Genomic DNA, 21,336 nt, shown 5'->3' with positions numbered 1-21,336 from the left:
TTGTTGTTCTGTTCATACATGGGTACACCTACAGAGTGCTCCTAACCCAAGTATGACGTCTACTGAGCGAGTCGAACGACGTGATCAGAAGAGTAGCGCAATGCGAAGAAGAAGTGAAGGAGAAGAAAAGTCAGGTATAAAAACAAAGCAGTATACCCGAAAGCGAGATGTTATAACTTTGCTGGATGGACATGCGCAGTTCAACTCCGCGCTCCTCTGTCTTTTTTCGTCTTGTCTTATCAAAGGAACACAGGTGGTAACGGGATGTATGAATGATCGCCAACCCTGATAGAAAGAACAGACAGGATTCAGCCCACAATCCGTTGGCTCCGCTGCTATGAAAAGCTGTACACTAAATCCACAAATGAATCATTATCATCATTATCATCACTGGTATCATTCTATGCATATTGACAGCACGGGAACCTGCCCGCTAAGCCTCTAGACCCGAACACCACCAGACCCGAACGCCACCGAGTTTCAAGACCATTACTCGTCATCCTCGGGATTAGCTTACTACATTAGACTCACTCAATCCTTGCAAACTCACAGGAATCACAATTAATGCAACAGGAGAACTTGCAGGAATGCAACTCCCATATTCAATCTGGAATGCCTACACTATCCACCTCCTGGCCCATTCACGTTCCATGAGCTTCTAGGCGGTGAATGGGGCCGGAATTCCAGATTGGATGTGGGAGTTGTATTACCCAAATTTTTCCTGCTGCATTAGTTCCTCCTGAACTGAAGGAATATCAATTGATAGAGATACAACGGTGATCCGAGAAGATGGTATTTCCTCCGTAGGCAATTCTCGCATTGGTTTCTTGGGTTTGGGGTCGGGTGATCTTACTCCTTGCGAACTCGTCGTTCCACTACCACTCCTTCAGTTTCGCTTATACGTTGAGCTCGGAGCTCCCTTCCACCAGCCCCTGTTAACAGGTATCGGACCGGTGCTTGCCCTCCTTGTAGGCTTGTCCGGCACGGTTGCAGCTACTCGCGCATCTATCGATTCCTGATCGAAACCACTTTTCAGTAGATCACATGCATCATACTAAGACGCCTGCCCGGTGCTAGGCGATCCATTCGTCGGCCGACTCTCTGGGGCAGGTGTGAGTTCCCTGAGCATAGTCTTCAGCTCTTTGACTTCATCAATCAGCTTCCTCACTTCGAGCAATGTGCCATCGACAACGACATTTGGAGAAGTATCGTCCACTCTCTTAGACCAGCCCGTGCCTTCCACGTCGAGTTCGGGTTCCAGTTGCTCCCACACTTCGATGGTGTCATCATCAGACTCTTGCCTTGATCGGTTGAACTTGACAATCCGTGCGGTTCGAGTCTCCAATAATGCGGTGACCAGGAGGAGAGGCGAGTAGATGACGCCCATGACGTAGTCGTTCAACTTCTCGTACTTTGCTCGCGGCATCCACCATTCGAAGGGGATGATCAAGCAGACGATCTCGATGAGATTGAAAGGCGCAATAAACACATTCTCATCAGGAGCTCGAACAAACTGCATTGTCTTTTGGGCAAACAGGGCAAGGTACTCGTCGGTCGCGTTTCCAGTGATGTCCTCGTATGCGCTATTGTAGAGAGCGATGAGAATATTGAGGAGGATGACAATGATGACAAAGTTGTAAATGTAGTAGAGGGTAATGCCAAAGGGTGGAGCGAAGTTGTCCCAATCGTCGAATTCGGGTGAGCCCATGATGGCGTTGAGCATCATCTTGGTGATGAAGTTGGAGGCTGTGATATTGCCGTCGGTTTGATCCATTCCAATGAAGCCCTGGAAAAAACCAGCCAGGACCACGATGAGAAGGGCGAAGAAGATGAGAGATTCCCTCATCATGACCTTCAGCACGACCAGCATGGCGCCGAAGAAGCGGAAACTATCCATGTAGAGCATCATGCGCGTCCAGAACATGGGCGCACTGAAGGCGAGAAAGTTGTAGGATAGTTCGTTGAGATGGAATCGTCTAGGTGAGTTCCATTGATGGCCCAGGGCTATCATGCGAAGAACGAAAGACACCAAGAGTAGGGCGTACAGAGTCAGGTTGAAGACATTCCAGAAGCCAAAGTAGAAGCGGCCAATCTTGAGGAACTTGGAGAGCTCATCTGCGATGAAGCCGGCGGTGAAGAGGTAGAGCAGGCCTTCCACAATATCCAGTTCACCTCCCGCGTTGATGGTATTGATGGCACCAGTGTAGAGAGCAAGAAAAGCGAGCGAGATGAAAATCTGCAGTCCGTTCTGATACTGTGGCACTCGCATGCGATCTGGATCGAAATGGTCCCAGTAGTTGGTGCTCGTCTTCAGCTTGTAGTCGGTGAACCTGCTCGGATCCTCCTCATCCTGCACCAGCCAGCCCCGCCATAGATGTGAAATGCATTTTTGATAGCCCGAGCTCCCTATCACCCGCACAGCATGCAGATCGACGGCCTTTTCTATCGCATTCGCAGGGTGCGTATCTTCCCCATCGACAACAATGCTGTAGCGTTTCAGCAGGACCTCCTGCATGAGGTATTCATTGTCATCTTCGTCTTCGATGATGTGCTTAGCGATCATTTCGCATGCAGTCGCTCGCAGTTCATGGAGGTCTGCATCCCACAGCTCGAGCAGCGCCTGTCTCTTGAACCAATGCTTTACGATGAGCAGGCAGTACACGACGGCAGATCCGTAGTCCTCTTCGGAGCCGGAGACTTTGCCGGCGGACTTGGCAGTTTTGATGACGGCGGGCGTGATGACACCGCTGTGCGGAGCGGTGATGCGTTCTTCGGGCAGTTCGCAGGGAATGACCTGCTCGAGCTGGTATTTGAGGCGGAGGGCGACGAAGGTGACGGCCTTGGCGGGGAACGCCGACGAGACGTTGGCCTCTCGGTGCGTGGGCAGCAGTCGGGACATCTCGTCGGTCAGGCCATGGCGGTGGTCGCGGTGACTGCTCGACGTATCGAAGATGCTATACAGGTGTCATGGTGAGCGATGTTCTCGAAATCGACGAAGCAGAGCTCCCGGAACGCGTACCGGTCGAGGAAGCCGCCCATAGTGAGCGTGGTGAGGTGAGCGAGTGTGTCTGGTGGTACCAGTCGGGGCGTGGAATTCTATCGCAGGCAGCTCGATTGGTGAGAGTTGTGTGTTTGTATACGGGTGAGGAAGTGGTCTTGTTAGGATATTCCGAGAAGGAAGACTGGAAGGGAACTGGGACTGTGTTGGAACCACACACCACACTAGTGCCCAATTGAGAAGATTGATGGAATACCAATCAATAAGTGGATTAATTGAGGTCCGAGGTCTGACCTCTCAAGAAGAGAAAAGAGGGGGGGTGGGTATCCCCAACTCTACATACATATGCCAAGGAATCAGTGGCCCCTGTTATCTCATATGACTCATGTCACATGATGCCAGGGCACCCATGTCCTTCTGTCCAAACACACCTCCCTCAGCTTGATTACATAAGAAAAGCTGAAATACCAGACATGGTGACCGTCCATCTCAATCTAATGATCAACCATGTCCATATCCTTACTTACCTGAGCCCCAGGCTTGTCCTGAATGACTGGAATGACCCCTTGGGGAGGTTCTTTGTGAAGCCATCAGCTCGTTGCTTGGCAGTACCAATCCATTCAACGGTCAATCTTCCTGCCATTGTTTCCTGTCTTACCCAGTGTTGGTGGATATCAACGTGTCTCAAAGCCGTGTTGAGAGATCCATGCTTGTGATTGGCGATGTCCACTGCACGTTGGTTGTCACAGAAAACCTTGGTTCCACCTATGGTTCCATCCTTGACAGGTTCCCCAGATGGCTCATTTCCAGGTGGAAATACCTTGTCAAATTCCGAGAAAAGTCGAGTCCACCAGTACCCATTACCCGCAATTGATGAGAGTGCCAACAACTCTGCCTCTGCGGTTGATTTGGTGACTGTCTTCTGCTTGGTTGCTTGCCAATCAATGGCTCCACCATACATCATCATCAAGAATCCCTGAGAACTCTTCCTGTCTGGGTTGTCACCAAATGAGGCATCCACATACAGTTCCATCTTGGGCTTCTCCCTATGGAAGTGGAGCTTCATCTCTCTAGTACCATATAGGTAGGCAAGCAGGTGATTGGCAGCGTCCATATGAGCCTGGCTTGGGTTCTTCAAGAATTGAGAAAGAGTGGCATGTGCTTTTGCTACATCAGGGCGTGCTAAAACAGCAGCATGACCAATAGAACCAATCTTCATCTGATACCCTTTGATGAAGTCAGGCCTGGCAGTATCAGTGGCAGGTTCCAGGTTTCCAGTAGGAAGTGGTGTCTCTGGAAATCGAGTCCTCTCATGAACACCAAATTTGATGCCAATTTTCGTCAAGTAGGCAGTCTGGCTCAGAGTCAGGATATCAGGTGATTCCTCCACCTCTGTACCCAGGAAGAAATTGGGGTCTTTCTGAGTAACCTCAAAGTTGGAAACCAGGTACTGGTTGAACAAAGTGGCTTGTTCATCACTCTCATAGATCAACCTGATGTCATCCACATAGAAAACCATGAGCAGACGAAGATCCATGTTTACCATCAGGCAGTCAATTCCAGGAACCAACTCAAAGCCATAGTCTTCCATTCTCATAACAAACAGGTCATACCACAAGCGAGGTGACTCAGCCAATCCATAGAGAGCCTTCTCAAGGATGAAGCAGGCATCTGGTCCAAATCCATACTCCTCCATTCCCTCAGGAATTGAGCAGTAAACAGTGTGAGGAATGGTAGCATTTGGGAATGCATTGACCACATCCCATTGCCTGGTCTTCAACCTCCTTGCAAAAGCCAGGGCAGTGATGGCCCTGAATACCTTGTACCCCAAAGTGGCAGCATAGGTTTCATGAGTTGATGGCAATTGAAGATCCCCACGGACACAAAGCCTGGCCTTGTACCTGAGAATCTCACCAGTTGAGGGGTCTGTCTTGTAAGCAAATACCCAGACCAATGGTACTTTGTGGCCCTTGTGACCAAAGAATACCCTGAATGTCCTCTTGCCCATAAGCTTTCCAGCTTCATCAAATGCTGCTTGTCTGAATTGCTGATGATGGACATGCCTTTCCATCTCTCTCCAATTGGCAGGGGGTGACAGTGAGCTTGTTACTTGGTGAGGATCCTTGAGAGTGGGTGGATTGTAAGCTTGGAGGGAAGTGGCAGCTGCACAACTCAACTCATCCAGGTAATCTTCCAACCGTCCAGTTCCATAGTCGATCCACTGTCCATGGTTGTCCACACTGTACCAATAGGTACTTTCTTCCACCTCCCCATCTGAGGCAGGGTGCTGATGAGAGACCGAAAAAGCGGGTGTTCCCGGTGAGGCCCCCGGGGCCTGACCAACTTGACCTTGGTTGGCAGCCACATTGTCTTCGTCTCTGGCGGGTGTCTCCGGCGGCGTTGGGTATGATGATTCCTGTTCTGGCATCTCACCTCCCTGCTGTTCACCACCTTGAGGTTGGACAGCAAAAGTCGGAATATTTGTAGCCAGAAAGGGGTCATCCATGCCCTCACTTGTTGATTCCTCAGGCATTGAGATTGAATCAATCACAGTCTGGTGAATGGCAGCAGGAACCAGTTCCCCCAAGGTTTGTCCATTGATATCCAGAGGATTGTACCTCTCATTATCCTTGAACACCACATCTCTTGTCCTGATTACCTTATTGAGTGAAGGAATCCAGATCCAAAAAATATTGGTGGAGGCATACCCAATCAGGTACCCAATGTGAGCTCTCTCTTCCATCTTGTCTCTCTTGGCAATGTCTCTGCGGAGAGCGAAGGCCTTGCAACCAATGGGGTGGAGATGGCCAAGGAAGGGCTTCTTGGTTGTGACTTTCTCAAATGGAGTTATCCAATTGAGTTTGGCAGTAGGGGTCCTGTTAAGTAGGTAAACAGCTGAATCCATAAGCCATGGCCAAAGGTTCTTAGGCAAATGGCCATCAATCCTGAGAGTCCTGGATTTGGTAACAATTTCTCTTCCAGCAACCTCACTTGCTCCATTCTGGGCAGGGGTATCAGCAGCAGTGGGCAAAGTGGTGATACCTAACCTGGATATGGCTTTTCCAGCATCCTTCCCAATGGTAGCCTCCATATCAGAGCGGACCAGGATGGTTTGAGCACCAAATGACACTTCCATCCTTTTGAAGTGTCCTCCAAACTTGGCAACTGCTTGTGGCTTGGTTGCCACAGGTTCACCTACATGATAGCCCTCCTGGTCATAGTACCAGTGGCTGTAAAACTTGAAGACCAATCCATTTGGTCCAGGGAGAGAAGGGGTCATATCAATGAGATCCCATGAACAGACAGCCATCTTGGCATTCTCTGCCTCAGGCAGCACCTCTCTGTGCTTGTCCTTCCTTCTCGAAATCACTGCTTTGGCCTTGGCCAGCAAGCAGGTGTCACAATTGACACTGTTTAGAGTCTCCTTCTCAGACTCAATTACCTGGCAACCCTCAGATGCAGGTTCCAGGTTCTCAATGGCCCTCACAGATGGATGGCCCAGCAACTGATGCCACTGATTGGCCGTTGCTGTCAAAGGTGGAAGTGGTTTATGACTGGATTGTGCAGCAGCAACAGATCCAGCAGGTGACGTTGAGGCAGGTGAGGTTGATTTCCCCGCATTCTCAGAGTGTGGGGTGCATACTGACTTCACCTCCTCAATTCCAGGGGTTCCAGATAAAACAGGAATTCCAGTGGTCCCAGCAACACTTCTTGTTGCAGGCAATCGTTCAATAATCCAGTGACCATGTCTGTCGTCACTGTGTTCAGGGGTGAGGCATGCCCAAAGCCTGGGCTCCTCATGTGCTTGGCCAGTAATCAACTTGTCTGGCCAGTTTCTGGTATCATGGTGAATACCCTTCTTGTTGAGGATCTGCAGTGAGACCAAACTTGTGAAGAATCCCGGAATGAGCCTTGCCTTGAGAAGAGTGAGCTTCCTGGTAACTCCATTACCCATATCCAGATTGATGGTGGCATCAACAATTGCCTCAGGTTGGTACCTCTTGTCCCCAGATATCACTATATCAGAGGAGGTTGGTAACTCAGATCTGACGATCCTTGCCCTCATGGATTCGTTGATGATGTGCACATTGGCACCACCATCAAGAATCACTGCGTTGTAGAGCCGGGTGTGACCAATTGATCCAACAGATGCCTCAGGGGTCGATTCCAGGGTGGCAGCAGCAGCAGTGTCCTCGAGTTCTGCGGCTATACCTGACTTGTTCTTGGTGTCTTTGTCCTTCGACCCTTGGCCTTGAGCAGCGTTGTAAGCTTGAATTGCTTTGTCCACTCTCTCTTTCAGGTTCTTGTCCTCCTTGAATCTCTTCTCAATCTTCCTCTTGGTATCATCTCTTGGCTTCCATGCCTCAGGCCTCGGATACTCGGCATTGAGGTAGTAGCATTCCTTCCACATGTGGTTCCTACCACAGAGGCAGGGCTTTCTTGAAGAGGAGGATGATCGAGTTGAGGACGAAGATTCGGCAGCAGCTGCAGAGGAGATGCTGGCAACAGTGGTTCTGTGCTTGCTCTTGAATTTGGTGTCACCATTGTGCTGAAAGTAGGACTGCCAGGCTCTCAATTCTGAATGGAGAGGTGTCACCTCCCCATCATTCTGCTTATCAAGCAGCCTGCCTGTCCTTGTGGCCACATAGTCTCCATACATTGGAGTCATAGAAGACAACCATGCTTGGGTGGATTCATTGTCTGCTTGTGTACCAACAGCATCTCTCTTGCTACACCAAGTGAACCAAAGGTGCATATGGTCATGAATAGACTTTCCATATGGTGGGTGAGAAAGGGTTTCCAACTCTTTCTTCAACAACTGAGTGGCAGCAAGGGTGTTGGGCTTGGTGTATTCTGAGAGCTTCTTGAGTTTCTCTCTCAGAGTCTTGCAGTTGATTACCCTGTGCTGGAGGTCTGGAGACAGAGACTGGTTAATCATTGATGAGATCCTCTGATACCCCTTTTGCTTGAGTTCCCATGCCTCCTTGTTACACCTATGCTTGAACTGAGCAAGGCTGAGAGCTGTTGGTGTAACGTCATCAGGAAGGGAGTTGAAATCAAAGACTGGTTGTCTTCTGGACTGAATAGGGGCTTCTGGGTTTGGTTCATCAACTCCTGGGTTGATATCATCCCATATCTGGAGGGCCTCTGCCTCGTTCTCAATGTGGGTGATCCACACATTCCAGTCCTGCCAGGTGCGCAGCTTGGCAATCGACGTCGTCGTTGATGATGAGGGTTCCGGTGAATCAGCCATGGTGTCTTCGTTGAATTCGTCAAACCACTCTTGATGCCCAGGACACGAGCTACTGGGTGTTTCTTCAACCTCTTGAAACTCAGGACTCGGGGATCGGTCGATTGTGAGCTGATCTGATGGGCTCGGGCTTTCTTCTCTTCTTCTGGATGAACGGGTTTGGGCCGGCATAAAGTGATGGTGTGCGGTCCTCGGGTTTTCTTGATACAGCGGATTTTGATCAATCTCAGGTGATTCCGGGAGATATCCAGTAACCAATTGATTCCTTTGATTAATCAAGCAGAGCTAGCCGGGCTCATAACTGTTGGAACCACACACCACACTAGTGCCCAATTGAGAAGATTGATGGAATACCAATCAATAAGTGGATTAATTGAGGTCCGAGGTCTGACCTCTCAAGAAGAGAAAAGAGGGGGGGTGGGTATCCCCAACTCTACATACATATGCCAAGGAATCAGTGGCCCCTGTTATCTCATATGACTCATGTCACATGATGCCAGGGCACCCATGTCCTTCTGTCCAAACAGACTGAAAGCTCAAGAACTGGAAGTGGAGCTCAAGCTTGGCTATGTCATCGTCGTCGCGTGTGCCTGGAGCTACCTCTACCGAAGTACTGCCATTCGCGTCTCCCTTCCCCAGACTTCACTTGGTCCTCTATCACATGCAAATCACTCGTGACCCGTGACTGTGACTGTGACAGCAATGCCGCCTCGCAAGAAACCCCGTCCCTCTCCCTCGCCCTCGACATCCCGCCACAAGACTCCCGATGCACCACCGTCGTCCCACCACTCCGCCTCCTCCCCGAACAAACCTCTTTCGGAACAACCACGAATGCTATTGGACGACCCATGGAGCGACCACGAAGAAATTGGCCTATTCAAAGGTCTGATGATCTGGAAGCCCACCGGCATGCACAAACACTTCCGCCTCCTCGCCTTACATGCCTGGCTACTCCAAAACAACTACATTCATCCTCGGAACGAGCATACCAAACCCAAAGGCATACGAACCAAGCTGGAGACGCTATACAACATGGACGCCTTGGATGCGAGAGAAGATGCGAGACAACTGCCTGCTTGGGATGTTTCGGACCCGGATGCCCCAGGCACGATTCTCGACGATGACATCTACAGTGAAGCGGAGAACAGGATCGAAGGAGATGATTTCGCCTTGCCGCCGGGAGAGGGCTTTGAGAAGGAAATGTGGAAGCGCAGATTGGCCCCTCCGAATAACCGCGAGGAGAGCGACGCCGAACTCCCCGAGTTGAATCTCGCCGAAGATCCGCCTGTGCGATTTGTGGCTACCGTGAGTGTGGAACCGAGCGAAGCCCCAACAGTGGCATCGAAAAAGGGGAAGAGTGCGGCTGCTGGTGCGAGGAGGAAGAGTATGCCGAAAATTGCCTCCACGACCACCAGAAGGAGTGCGAGGCAGGCAGAGAGCACGGCTGATGAGGAGGAGGCTACTGGTGAACAAGAAGGTGAAGTAGGGGGAGCAGGAGGAGAGGAAGAGGATGAAGGAGAGAATAGTGCGAGCGAGAACCAGAGTCAGGCGAGTACTCCTGCGCCGAGGACGAGTTCGAGGAGCACGAGGGGTGTGCGAGGGAGAGGGAATGCCCGACCTGCAAGGGCAAGAGGGAAGAAGTGAGACGAAAGAAGAAAAAAAGGGAGGTCTTGCTACCACCTGTGATACCCATATACATACTCGCGCTGCATTGGAACCCATCCGGAGAGAATACGTTCCTCCCACCGGACTGGCACACGCACCCCGAAAGCGCGACTTTTGGCTGCGATTCAAAAGTCCGTCGTCGTCCACCAGTCCAAATTTCGCACTGGAGCGATACCGTAATCTGGAAGACGACAAGAGCATCGTCTGTCTTTCGATCTGTCAGCACTATTTGCTGCGTCTGACAAGGACCAGCACCATGTGGATCCTTTCTTTGCATCGCCTTCTGGCTTGCACCTAGTTCTTCCACTCGCGTCTTGAGTCGCCCAACGCTGTCATCGAAGAGCTCTCTACTGACGAGAGAAAAGCCAGTGTATGAAGCGTCTATGATTCATGCGTACTATGAAACCTTCGTGGTCCCTCCATCCATCCCTACCTAATCTCATCATGACCTCCACACTTCGCAACAGACCTCGGACACTTCATGGGAACAGTAATGTAGGTAGGTGGAACAATTTTATTTTTCTTTCCTTTCTTCTATACTATCCCATCTATGCTCTCTCTCTCTCTCTCTCTCTCTCTCTCTCTCTCTCTCTGAACAAACAGACGAACGACGTCAAATTCTCATATATATATATATACCTTAAGGGAGAGCTGGAGGAAGAACACATGCAAAATTTAAAACAAAAAAACAAAAAAAAAGTAATTATAACTTGGAAGGTTAGGTAGTTTTCTAAATTGTCTAGAAGAATATCGAAATCAAGAAAAAAAGGGAAAGTCGGTACGGTCGTTGATGATTATAAATAATTCCGTCTAGCTTTCGTGTCCATGGACACGTCGTTCACAAAATAGTCCATCCATCCATCAATAAATCATCATCATCATCAATCCCTCTGCAGGGCGAGAAATGAAAGAATAGAAAAGGAATGAAAGACCAATAAAAAAAAGGAAAAGAAGACGAGGTCGCCCTGCCCTGTTCTGCCCTTCGCGCCCCTCCCAAAAACAAGATCAAAAACAAAAAACAAAAAGAAAAGTCTGGAAATCCATCTCTTCCCCCTTTATTTCGTATCTTTCCCCCCTCTTTCCACCTTCTATCATTCCGACCTCCTCTTCTTCCCTATTCAACCCCCCTCTCCCTCCATTCTATGTCCCCCCAACAATAATCCTCAACAACCTCGGCGTCGTACTCGCCACCAACCCACTCTGATCCACCTCATATCTCGGCGCCACATCATCATACGCAAACGCATACCCTCTCCCCTCGGCCTCAATATCATGCACAAATTTCGAATACCAATTCTTCGGCCCCCCGACATTCGGTCCCGCGCGAGGACTACGATAATAATCTTCCGGTCCGAGATTCGGTTGGATATTCCCTCCGGTGAGAAAAAATGTCGCGCGGTTGTAGGCGGCGCATAAGCGGGGGATGACGGCGAGGTGGATGGCGTTGTCGGTGGGTTGGACGAGAAAGGGCCCGCTGTCGCAGCCGAAAATGTCGGCGGCGACGGGTTTGGTGTGGGCGCGGTTGTCGCCGGCGCACTGGAGGAGGTTGTTGCGGACGCGACAGGTGACGTTTCCGGCGGTGGTTTGCGTGTTGATGATGAGGTCTTCTTGGGAGAATTTGGTCCACACGTTGTTGATGTAGCGGGAAAAGTACTGGCGGAATGCAGAAGGTCGCTGGGAGATGAGGTTGGAAGGGGCGAGAACTCGGACGAGCTTGTTGTTGGAGTCGCGTACGCAGAGTTGATCCCAGGGTTGGTTGTCTTTCTTTGACTGCGCGGTCAGGGAGTTGCAGAGAGTCGTGGCGGCGTTCGCTGGTGTGCCGAGGATCGATTGCTTCCGACTGTTGGCACTTTCAAGTTCAATCCCCAAGGGCAAGCCCACGAAATCGACAGCGGTGATGTCGGCGTAGATGCCATAGGATGCCGCATACGACAACTCTGCAAACCCATAATTCTTTTGAGAGCTCGGGTCAGCAGCATTCACGGCCGAGGGCTCGACCAGTCCAGGTCCATTCGGCGTGGCCACGACATAGAACTGCAGGAAGCCGTCGACGACCCACACCCGAGAGCTGGAGATGTAGTCGGGGAGGGTCAATGCCAAGGTCGTATTCGGCTTGCCCACGGGAATCGCAATGTCTCCAGTGACTTCGACAGGAGTCGTCGAGTATGTGGTAGGATACAAATACCTGCCGTCTTGACCCAGCATGACCAGAGCTCCCCTGGGATCCAGACCAGTAACGTACACATGCACCTTTTCGCTGGGCCACTTGTTCACGATGCTCAGGGTGAGCACGCCACTGGCCGCAGCCGTCGCCAGGGGATCTGCGTCTGGCGGAAGCCTGGATGCACTGCTAGACGTGAGGTTGGCTGAGGCCACCATCCGCGCAAGGGGATTGGGTATGAGGCGACCGGTGCCGCCTGTGGTAGCATTATCATTCGTGCTTGTGGCGGTGGCCTCGGGAAGGACCTTGACGGCAAATGCTGCGTTGTTGTTGATGCTGCTGCTACTGTCTAGGTCGGTCGATTCTGTGACGGGCGGCCCTGGTAGGCCATTCCACGTGGTTGCATTGAGAGTATTATAGTCCCTTACCACGACCTCTACTGCGGGAGGGGTCAGTAGCTTCTCGACTGGCGCGGAGCTAGCAAGCTGCAGCAAAGATAGCAGAGAAAACGGCAGTAATGATATGAAATTGTGCATTGTTAGCGTAAATTCAAGCAGCAGTAACAACAGTCAGAACGAGGGGACTGAGGATATATGTACTGACGTGATACTAAAGTCAGCGTCGCTTGTGAGCGTCCCACGTTGCTTGTGACGAGTGGCAGAGCGAGTGGCAGGTCAACTGTTTTCGGCTTAGAAACTCAGTTATTCCGGAGGTTGAAGATGACCAGTGTGGGAAAAATCAGATGGCAGACTTATCCAGAGCATACGGAGCAGATGACTCGCCATTTATGAAGATTGTGAAGACGACGTTGTCAACTCGTCGGTTCCGGTGAACAATGGGACGCAGGGCCATATCGAATTCGGCGGTGCAGTCGCCCATGGGACCGCATGTTGCTGTCATGGAGACCAGTGCCAACCGTCAGGCTGAGAGGTATAGTAGGACAATGAGCGCAAACGAAGTCGGTCATCACCGGTCTCGCGACCAAGTGAGGAGGTCAGCTGTGGCAATAATAGCTGCTCGATCTCGGACTATACGGCCAACTCTGGTCGCCGCGAAACCAAAGTAGAACCGCGCAACAGCTGATCAGTCCCTCCATGGCCCAGAATGGATTCGCCGACTACACACACGACACACACCGGTGTGCGGTTGCTATGGCATGGAGGCAACAGCGTTGAAGATGCGATGCAACGATCCAGTTATACGCGGTCAGTCCAGCCATGCGAGTGGCAAAATCGACAACGGCATAGCTCCAGAACGCGTCCGTTGGACCTTGATCCCACATGTCTTTCCCGGATAATATGAGTATGAATGTGAATATGAATGGCATGGCGCCGAAAGTGGCCCAAATCAACTTGGCACAACGACTCAATCATCAATTGGAAGTCTTGCCCTCACCATGTCGGAAAGATGAAAGAAAAGTGCCCTTCGGAGGATTGATGGTGCAATTTGCTCACAGCCACGCGATTCTGGCCGACCGTTGATCTGAGACCATGGGACCATAACCGTTGGCGCGGCTTTTCACCGCCAAGAGGCTGTAGGGCAGCACAAAACAACGGTCATGTGTTCGCAGACTTGAGTGAACCATTCTTTCTCCTTGGAAGGTGGAAATTCAGGTGCAGCTGATTCTTTCGGGACGTTGTTTAGGTTTGGTTATGTTTCCTTTTGATTGTCGACGGCCGAGAATGGAGATATATTTACAAATCGAGGCGTTCGATGACGCAGGCGCCGTAGCCATCATTCTGGTTCCAACTGCGGGAAGTCATCTTGTTCATGTCGTTGTCGTTGTCTTTATTGTTATTGGAATGCGATGTTTGAAGTTGCAGGAGTCCAGGAGGAGGAGGAAGGGGAGGATGATGTCCAAGGAGATGGAAGTCGGGCCCAGAAGGAGAGGAGTTGGCGGGAATAATGTCCGTGTACTGTGGATATCGCAGCTTATGCCTAATCAAGTAAGCCGCTCGCTCAATTCGCATAGCAAAAAGTACCTTAGACATTACCTACACAGAGTGTTCAACTCCCTACAGGTACCCAAACAATACCAAATCATGTAGATACCCCATCCCCATCAAACTGCCAGCCGCAAAACGCCCCAATGCAATCGCCAGTATTGAACGCCCCTCCACTGCTCCCTCGATGCTCATCGGGAGCAACAGACCATAACGACGACGACGACAACTCCTCCTTGCTATGATTCTCATGGCTACTTCTTCCCTCGTGCTTCTCGTGCACACTCCCAAATATCATCTCCACCTCCACGCTCCGACTCTCGAGCTTTTCCTTACTCCTCTTTTCCACATAACATTTTCCCGCGTCGAGAAGGTCCGATACGATCGTGGCATAATGCTGGGCCTGGGCATCGACTTCCATGTGCCGCAGAAAGATCAAAGCTTTGTGTAGGCCTGATTCGAGCGGGAAGTGTTGGTCGTAATCGCCGAAGAAGGCTAAGCCTAGCACGAGCGCGGAAGCTAAAGTGGTGTTGTTTGCGAGAAAGAGCCGTTTCGGTAAAGATTGATATTGGGTCAACTTGATCGTGACGTCCAGACAGCGGAATGCCGAGTTGATGCAGGCGTCGATAAAAGGTTGGTGGTCGGGGTTGGGTCCGCTTTGAACAGAGGCTGTGTTTTGCTGCTGCTGCTGCTGCTGCTGTTTTGACCGCACAGCCGCAAGAAGAAATGGCCTCGTCAGGAGCTGGATCGTCCAGTAGTAGGCACCTGTCAGTGCATTCAAGCACAGAGCTTCAGGCATGTTGGCATCGAGATCAATCTCTCGACCCGTGCCTGGGACCAAGATGTCTGGTAGGTGATGGGTCCAAGCTCGTAGCTCTTGCGATATTTGATATGCCAGCTGGGTCGTCAAACTGTCTACTTCATAGACTTGCACCAATATCGTTTCGGCAATGTTGCAGAGCTGCATACCCGCAGAGTCGATTTGAGCCGCGAGGGCACCGTGCTCGATGCGAGAGAAAGATGCCTGCATGGAGAAATCTCCATCTGCGGAGCTATGCGTTCCCAGAGTTCGTCCGAGGGATGCACAGCTGGAAAGGTCCAAGATGCGAAGACATTTCCACGCTCGGAGATTCTTCAATTGGTCCTTCTCGGGTAAGCTGGAGATGACATCGAATTGGTGGAGACCGATGTTTTCTGCGGCGCGGATCGCAATGCCCAGGTGCGTATACGCTACGGTCCGTCGACAGACGAAGAACAAGTATAGGGCTAGCAACGTGGAGACTTGCACAAAAGGAAGAGTCGAAGGTTCCAGCATATGGCGCATGGCCATCTTTTGTGCATCGAGGAACAGCTGCTCGCCCAGTTCGCTGTCGCCAACACCACCTCTCCCTTGGGCGCCGATGGCCAAGATGAGTCTGGTGGTTGCATCCCCCATACTACATGTAACTTCCTCCACGGAGGAGTAGTCCCAGCACGTGACGGCCTCGAGTACTTCGCCACTGTCAAACATGTCGAAGATACCAGTCGTGGAGCTCAAGTAGAAGTGAGCAAGCTCATTGCGATCCTCGTCAGAAATGGACAGCATGGCGTGGCTACATTGTATAGGAGGCATGTCTTCCACGAGGTACTGATTCCTGCAGCCCGCTGCGAATGTATGAGAGGGCACAGCATCCTCGACACATGAGCCCACTGCTCTGAGGAAGGTCAGCGTACCGGATTCACCGGTAAAGACGGGCTGGCGGCCCACCGCCGCATGGGGGGTGGAGCGAGTGGCGACAGAGACAACAGAGACCGAATCGTGGGAGTGGTCTCGTCCCCCCACGACAGCGGCGGCGGCGTGGATGTTGGTGATGGTGGTGGTGGTGGTGACGGTGGTAGACCGACGTCGTTTCTGGACTCTTGGCCCATTATGCGCCTGGCTCTGGCTCTGGATATAATGGCACGCTTCGATTCTGCCGCGCCGGACGCACAACATGCACGGGAACTTTCCATCGCAGCGCTCTTTGCGGCGCTTGCACTCTTCACACGCCTGGCTGCAGCGCGTGCGGCCCGTCATGCTCATATCTGCCAGCCCCCATGCTCATCCTCCTGCTGAAAGTGAAGAAAGCAGTCAAGTGCCGAGCAGTGCCGAGCAGTGGAACAGTCAGTGCCAACAGTCATTGGTATGGAGATACAATTGCGGGGTACATGAGACGGATCAGATGGATGCGGAGATTTCGTGCGGAGCCATGTCCATTAGACTTTGTTCCGATGCACGCCACTGGCCTCCCGAGAGCGTTCCGATGCACTTCCATCATCTTCAGACTGCCGTGCGACATGGAACACACGCCCGGCTGTCATATAGCAGGCTGATATCTTGTTGCCTGACCAGGGATTGTGAACTTTCTCCATGCCTCAATCCACCAGATGCTGCGAACGCTGGCCGTCTAGGCGACTGGCCTATCTCGCATATATACCGTAGGTGCATGTAGTACATGTAAGTAGACACGATCCTCTTTATTCGCAGAGTCCTATACAACTCTCCATACCATGGCATCCACTGCAGTCGTTGCGGGCGACCAGCCCCTCTTCACCCCGCGAAAGCTCCGTGTCGTGGCTGTCGGGGCAGGGTTTGCCAATCTGACGTTGGCACATAAGCACAAGCATATGGGAGACCATAGCTATATGGACCTGGTCATCTACGAGAAGAATCCAGAGATTGGGGGCACTTGGTATGCTTGAAGAGACATCCGAAGAACTCCCGTCCCCTCAGTGCACGCTGACGAGACTAGGTTCGAGAATCGCTACCCAGGCGTAGCTTGCGATGTTCCAGCACACATTGTACGTTGGTGGCAACGAGATTCCTTCTTCGTCATCGTCGTCGTCGTCTGACCAGTCTCGCAGTATTGCTTCCCGTTCGCACCCAATCCAGATTGGTCTTCGTTCTATGTCGGCGGCCAAGAGATCCTGGATTACATCAACAAGACGGTCGACGAGTACAAGCTGAGAGACTACGTTCAGGTCAGCTCCAAAGTGACTTCCGCCACGTGGTCAGAAGAGAGTGGCAAATGGCAGCTCCAGATCGAGCGTGACGGACAAGTATTCAGTGAAGAAGCAGACGTCCTGATCAATGGCGCTGGTTTCCTGAACCAATGGCAATGGCCCGATATTCCAGATCTGGAAAAGTTCCGTGGCGACCTGGTCCACAGCGCGGACTGGCAGAAGGTGGATTGGAACGACAAGAGAGTGGCACTCATCGGTAACGGATCATCGGCGATTCAGATACTGCCCCAAGTGCAGCGCACCGCGAAGAGCATCGATACGTATATCCGTACACCCACATGGATCATCCCGAACTTCCTCTCCGACATGACTCCTGAGGGGAAGAACTTCACGTACTCGGAGGAAGACAAGAAGCGATTCAGAGAGAATCCAGAAGAGCTCAAAGAGCTTCGCCAGAAGATGGAGCACGCATTCAACCTGTACTTCTTCTGCTTCTTCAAGGACTCTGCCCAGCAACAGGCGGTTCGGCAGATGTTTGGCGATCTCATGAAGCAGAAACTCGGCGGTGACACTGAGTTGACACAGAAACTGCTACCCGACTTTCCCGTGGGCTGCCGCAGAATCAGCCCCGGAGATAGCTATATCAAAGCACTGACTGCGGAAAATGTGAAGGTCCGGCTTGATCCCATTGTGCGGCTCACGGAAGAGGGCATCTTGACGCAACCACCGGCGGACACGGCGCCAGAGGAGACCAAATTCGACCTGATCATTTGTGCCACCGGATTCAACGTGACATTCAAGCCCGCGTGGAAGATGGTTGGTCTCAATGGTGCCAGTCTCCAGGACTTGTGGAAGGACCTTCCGGAGGCCTACATGGGCATCTCTGCACCAGAAATGCCCAATTACTTCATGGTAGGTGGTGACTGAGACTCCTTCTTGCCGCTTGCCTGCAAATGCTGACTTCTTTGACCAGTTCACCGGACCCAACAGCCCGCTGGGACACGGCAGTCTCATCGCATACTATGATGCCGCTGCAGATTACATTATGAGATGGTGCTCCAAAATCGCGAGGCAGGGCATCAAGTCCATGACAGTGAAGCCGGATGCGCTCCGAGAGTATAATGAATACTCCCAAGAGTTCCTCAAGAAGACGGTCTGGAGTACCGGATGTCGGTCATGGTACAAGAATCACACGGCCGATGGTCCAGTGACTGCCATGTATGCTGGAAGCGTGCTGCATTACCGAGACCTGCTGCAAGAGTTCCGCACGGAGGATTATGATATTAGATATCTGAATCAGCGGAATCGGTTTGAGTTCATGGGAGGTGGAATTACTGAGCGTGAGGCCAAGGGCGGGAATTTGGGCTATTACCTGGAGAAGTGAGCGAATTCGTGATTCAGTGGTGTGCTTGTAATAATAGTGTTCTTTGGTGCGGATCCATTCGTGATGAGATGAGGTTCGGAAGATTGAAGTACCTATACATGTATCTTACATGTACCTCACATCCATCCGTGACTTCCCCATTTAAATACGAGAACCTTCGCGTGGAAGGCGGAACCCATTCCTTTCCCTTGGCAGTTTGTACCTGTCTTTGTCCAAGTGAAGAACACCTCCTGAAACACATCTCACTGACAGTTTACATCTCGAAACAAACCTCAACAACCAAACACCGCCAACACATCACCCCGTCTCCAACAGACAAAGCAAAAATGACTCAAACCGTCGATTCCAAGGTAAGGCACCTATTATTACCCACCATTATTCCCCCTTCTCCCGAAGTAACACCAAAGTTCTAACCCGGCTTCTTCTCCCTTGCAGTCCGCAGTCGACTACTTGAACGCCGATTCCGAGCCCGAACCCTCCACCATGACCGGACCCGGAACACACTTCCAAAACACCTTTGACCCCGCTCTCAAAAAAGACGCTCCTCAGCTTCCCGACACCGCAATTGCACCCGCTCCGGCCTCCGCCAGGGACAAGTTGGCGAATACGGACTCGACCATGTCTACTAAGCAGTTGCAAAAGGCGGCTTTGGAAGGTGATCCGAATGGTTTGACAGGCGCGGGTGCTGTGCAGAAGGAGAAGCAGCAGGAGGGTGATCATACGGCTTGGTCGGGTAGGTATTAGGGTGTGAGAAAGACGTGCGGGAAGAAATCGACAGAGAGGTGGAATACAGCACAGGACGGGATAGTGTATGAGATGGGGTATATGGATATGGGAGGGAGATGGTTGCTGTTATGGCCAAGATGGCATGGTGTAATCCATGGCGAGCAGCAGCAGCAAAGAGTGAAATCGGGAGTATGACCACAGGTCCTAGCTTGATTCTGGACTCAGTTCATCATAGCATAATATAATGCTATGCTACAGGTATGCATACAGGTATGCATACATGTAATCGTTCTCTATCACCGCACACTCGCGTCATACATCGAAACCACATACATCTCGCGGAATGCACAGACGTTGGGCTAGAAACGAAGCAAAACTGGTTGGCAATATCAAGCCGCTCTTCAACTATAAATCGCGTAAATTCCTCTTCTCCTTCTCTAGTCAACCCGAACCCGTACCAAATGTACCAGGATTAGGTAGGGTAGCTTAGGAGGTAGGTACCTGAAGGTTGCTAGCAGCTTCACCACCGATCATAGTCCATTTTCAAAGTCATACCTTATATTACCAAAACCCTAAGGTATCACACCTGACCTTTCTCTACCTTACCGTAGGTAGGTAATGTACATACCCAACTACCTACCCACCCATCTACAACTTACTCAAGTTCCCCTTATCACCCTCCCCCTCCTTGGAAATCTCCACCACCAATTTCCCCAACTGTTTCCCACTCTTCATATCCTCAAACAAGCCCTCAATGCCCTCCAAATTCTGCATTCCATCACAGCAAGAAACCGCCCGCGACACCAGTGGGCGCAAATTTTTCGCCGCCACAAATCTGACCATGTCGGAGAATTCTCGTCGAGATCCCATCGTGGAGCCGCGGAGTTCGAGATTTTTGAGGACCGCGGGCATGCTCCAGGTGAGTTTGGGGGAGGTCGTCATTCCGTATTGGGAGATGATGCCGCCGTCCTATAGGATGGATGGATGGAAGAGGTTAGTATAGGTGGCCCGGGAAAGAGGAGGAAAAGGGAGATGATTTTTTCTGTTGCTGTTGTTCTTACCCGTAATAATTTGACACCACGCTGCACCACATCACCTCCAGCCCCATCAATAATCGCATCCAATTTCGGTCTCGACAAAGGCAACATGGCCTTCAATTTCGCATCCCAATCCTTTTCATGATAATTCACTCCGCCTTTCGCGCCCAATTTCTTCGTCGCCAGGGAAATCTTCTCCGCACTCCCCGAACTCACGTAGACGTTTGCGCCTGCAGCAACAGCGAACAAGAGCGCCATGACAGCGACTCCGCCTCCGATTCCCGTGATGAGGATATTTCTTCCCGGTTGGATTTGGCTGCCGCTTTTGCTCATCACTGCTCTCCACGCGGTGAGACCTGCGAGGGGTAATGCGGCCGCTTCATTGCTGGATAAATGTTCGGGAGCTTCTTCTACTTCGCGAGCGTCCACGACGAGTTTTTCGACGGCTGTGCCGAGAGGGTTCAACGTCGTGCCTCCGAGAATGGCGTAGCCGGTGGAAGACTCGGGCCCTTCGGGATCAGATTCCCAGCCATGTCCTGGGTTGAGAATGACTCGTTTTCCTTGCCAATTTTTCGCCTGGGGAGAATTTCCTGTTGCAATGACGATGCCGCATCCGTCTGCGAGGAGAGGGACGCCAAATCCGATGGCGCCGTAGAGTCCTTGGCGGATGAAGAGGTCGCGGTGGTTGAGTGCGGCCGAGGTGATTTTGACGACCACTTCGTTGTCCTTGGGTTGAGGTTCGGGCTGGTCAATGATCTTGAGAGGGTAGTATACTTTGCCGGGCTTGCCCTCGACCTTTTCGATGACCAATGCTTTGGGCATATTGGGAGTGAGGTGACCGTGTTGCTAGATGGGTTGGTTGGGTGAGGTGTTTCTGCACAGAGCTGGCTGGCGTGATGATTACGGAGAGCTTCAAGGTGAAAGTGAATCAATTAATGTATAGCAGAACTTACACTGCGCACAAAACAATTGATTTACAAGCATCATCATATGCGATGATGTCGCCAGAGCATGAAGTGTCGAGCTTTGGCGGAGATCCCTCTGGACCGAGGCCAGTAGAGCGGGTCGGTCTGTCCAGCCTATGGTTTGCAAAAGTCTTGGGCAGGGACATCGCACGAGTCTACGAGTTCTGGCAAAGCATACCTGTTTCCGACTACACCTCATTCCAATCATGTATGCACTTTGGAGC

General features: G+C 51.5%; 7 protein-coding genes across 7 annotated transcripts; 3 read left to right on the top strand and 4 right to left on the bottom strand.

Annotated features, from left to right (window-relative positions):
• Positions 1-331: 331 nt before the first annotated feature.
• On the bottom strand, positions 332-3,258 carry SEPMUDRAFT_146911 (uncharacterized protein). The gene is made up of 2 exons (XM_016903956.1): positions 3,020-3,258; positions 332-2,954 (listed from the first exon to the last, which is right to left on the bottom strand). The coding sequence occupies exons 1-2, from the start codon at positions 3,037-3,039 to the stop codon at positions 1,055-1,057; spliced, it is 1,920 nt and encodes a 639-aa protein (XP_016762998.1). The 5' UTR covers positions 3,040-3,258; the 3' UTR covers positions 332-1,054.
• A 5,652-nt stretch (positions 3,259-8,910) lies between these two features.
• SEPMUDRAFT_146910 (uncharacterized protein) lies at positions 8,911-9,897 on the top strand. Its single transcript, XM_016903955.1, has one exon. It carries the CDS (start codon positions 8,952-8,954, stop codon positions 9,891-9,893), a length of 942 nt encoding a protein of 313 aa, XP_016762997.1. The 5' UTR covers positions 8,911-8,951; the 3' UTR covers positions 9,894-9,897.
• Positions 9,898-10,728: 831 nt separating this feature from the next.
• SEPMUDRAFT_146909 (glycoside hydrolase family 64 protein) lies at positions 10,729-15,865 on the bottom strand. The gene is made up of 2 exons (XM_016903954.1): positions 14,074-15,865; positions 10,729-14,013 (listed from the first exon to the last, which is right to left on the bottom strand). Exon 2 carries the CDS (start codon positions 12,609-12,611, stop codon positions 11,055-11,057), a length of 1,557 nt encoding a protein of 518 aa, XP_016762996.1. The 5' UTR covers positions 12,612-14,013; positions 14,074-15,865; the 3' UTR covers positions 10,729-11,054.
• Positions 10,729-16,080, bottom strand: SEPMUDRAFT_153830 (uncharacterized protein; the record flags this gene model as incomplete). Its single annotated transcript, XM_016907531.1, has 2 exons — positions 10,729-14,013; positions 14,074-16,080. The coding sequence occupies one exon, from the start codon at positions 16,078-16,080 to the stop codon at positions 14,116-14,118; it is 1,965 nt and encodes a 654-aa protein (XP_016762995.1). The 3' UTR covers positions 10,729-14,013; positions 14,074-14,115.
• Positions 16,081-16,547: 467 nt separating this feature from the next.
• Positions 16,548-18,384, top strand: SEPMUDRAFT_114008 (FAD/NAD(P)-binding domain-containing protein; the record flags this gene model as incomplete). The annotated part of the gene is made up of 4 exons (XM_016901068.1): positions 16,548-16,729; positions 16,790-16,838; positions 16,902-17,912; positions 17,974-18,384. 4 exons carry the CDS (start codon positions 16,548-16,550, stop codon positions 18,382-18,384), a joined length of 1,653 nt encoding a protein of 550 aa, XP_016762994.1.
• A 218-nt stretch (positions 18,385-18,602) lies between these two features.
• Positions 18,603-19,480, top strand: SEPMUDRAFT_153829 (uncharacterized protein). The gene is made up of 2 exons (XM_016907530.1): positions 18,603-18,734; positions 18,820-19,480. Exons 1-2 carry the CDS (start codon positions 18,711-18,713, stop codon positions 19,126-19,128), a joined length of 333 nt encoding a protein of 110 aa, XP_016762993.1. The 5' UTR covers positions 18,603-18,710; the 3' UTR covers positions 19,129-19,480.
• A 118-nt stretch (positions 19,481-19,598) lies between these two features.
• SEPMUDRAFT_59080 (NAD(P)-binding protein) lies at positions 19,599-21,044 on the bottom strand. Its single transcript, XM_016909483.1, has 2 exons — positions 20,172-21,044; positions 19,599-20,079 (listed from the first exon to the last, which is right to left on the bottom strand). Exons 1-2 carry the CDS (start codon positions 20,967-20,969, stop codon positions 19,759-19,761), a joined length of 1,119 nt encoding a protein of 372 aa, XP_016762992.1. The 5' UTR covers positions 20,970-21,044; the 3' UTR covers positions 19,599-19,758.
• Positions 21,045-21,336: the final 292 nt, after the last annotated feature.

Source organism: Sphaerulina musiva, assembly GCF_000320565.1.
Source record: "Sphaerulina musiva SO2202 unplaced genomic scaffold SEPMUscaffold_2, whole genome shotgun sequence".
Lineage (NCBI taxonomy): Eukaryota > Fungi > Ascomycota > Dothideomycetes > Mycosphaerellales > Mycosphaerellaceae > Sphaerulina > Sphaerulina musiva.
The sequence above is the reverse complement of the archived record's forward strand: the minus strand, read 5'-3'. Positions and strand labels throughout refer to the sequence as shown.

Excerpts from the sequence above, each read along its gene's own strand:
- SEPMUDRAFT_146911 (XM_016903956.1), bottom strand. The coding sequence starts at position 3,039 with ATGGGCGGCTTCCTCGACCG. Across the intron at positions 2,955-3,019 it reads ATGGGCGGCTTCCTCGACCG|CATCTTCGATACGTCGAGCA; the intron begins GTACGCGTTCCG and ends ACACCTGTATAG.
- SEPMUDRAFT_146910 (XM_016903955.1), top strand. The coding sequence starts at position 8,952 with ATGCCGCCTCGCAAGAAACCCCGTCCCTCTCCCTCGCCCTCGACATCC.
- SEPMUDRAFT_146909 (XM_016903954.1), bottom strand. The coding sequence starts at position 12,611 with ATGCACAATTTCATATCATTACTGCCGTTTTCTCTGCTATCTTTGCTG.
- SEPMUDRAFT_153829 (XM_016907530.1), top strand. The coding sequence starts at position 18,711 with ATGACTCAAACCGTCGATTCCAAG. Across the intron at positions 18,735-18,819 it reads CTCAAACCGTCGATTCCAAG|TCCGCAGTCGACTACTTGAA; the intron begins GTAAGGCACCTA and ends TCTCCCTTGCAG.
- SEPMUDRAFT_59080 (XM_016909483.1), bottom strand. The coding sequence starts at position 20,969 with ATGCCCAAAGCATTGGTCATCGAAAAGGTCGAGGGCAAGCCCGGCAAA. Across the intron at positions 20,080-20,171 it reads GTGGTGTCAAATTATTACGG|GACGGCGGCATCATCTCCCA; the intron begins GTAAGAACAACA and ends TCCATCCTATAG.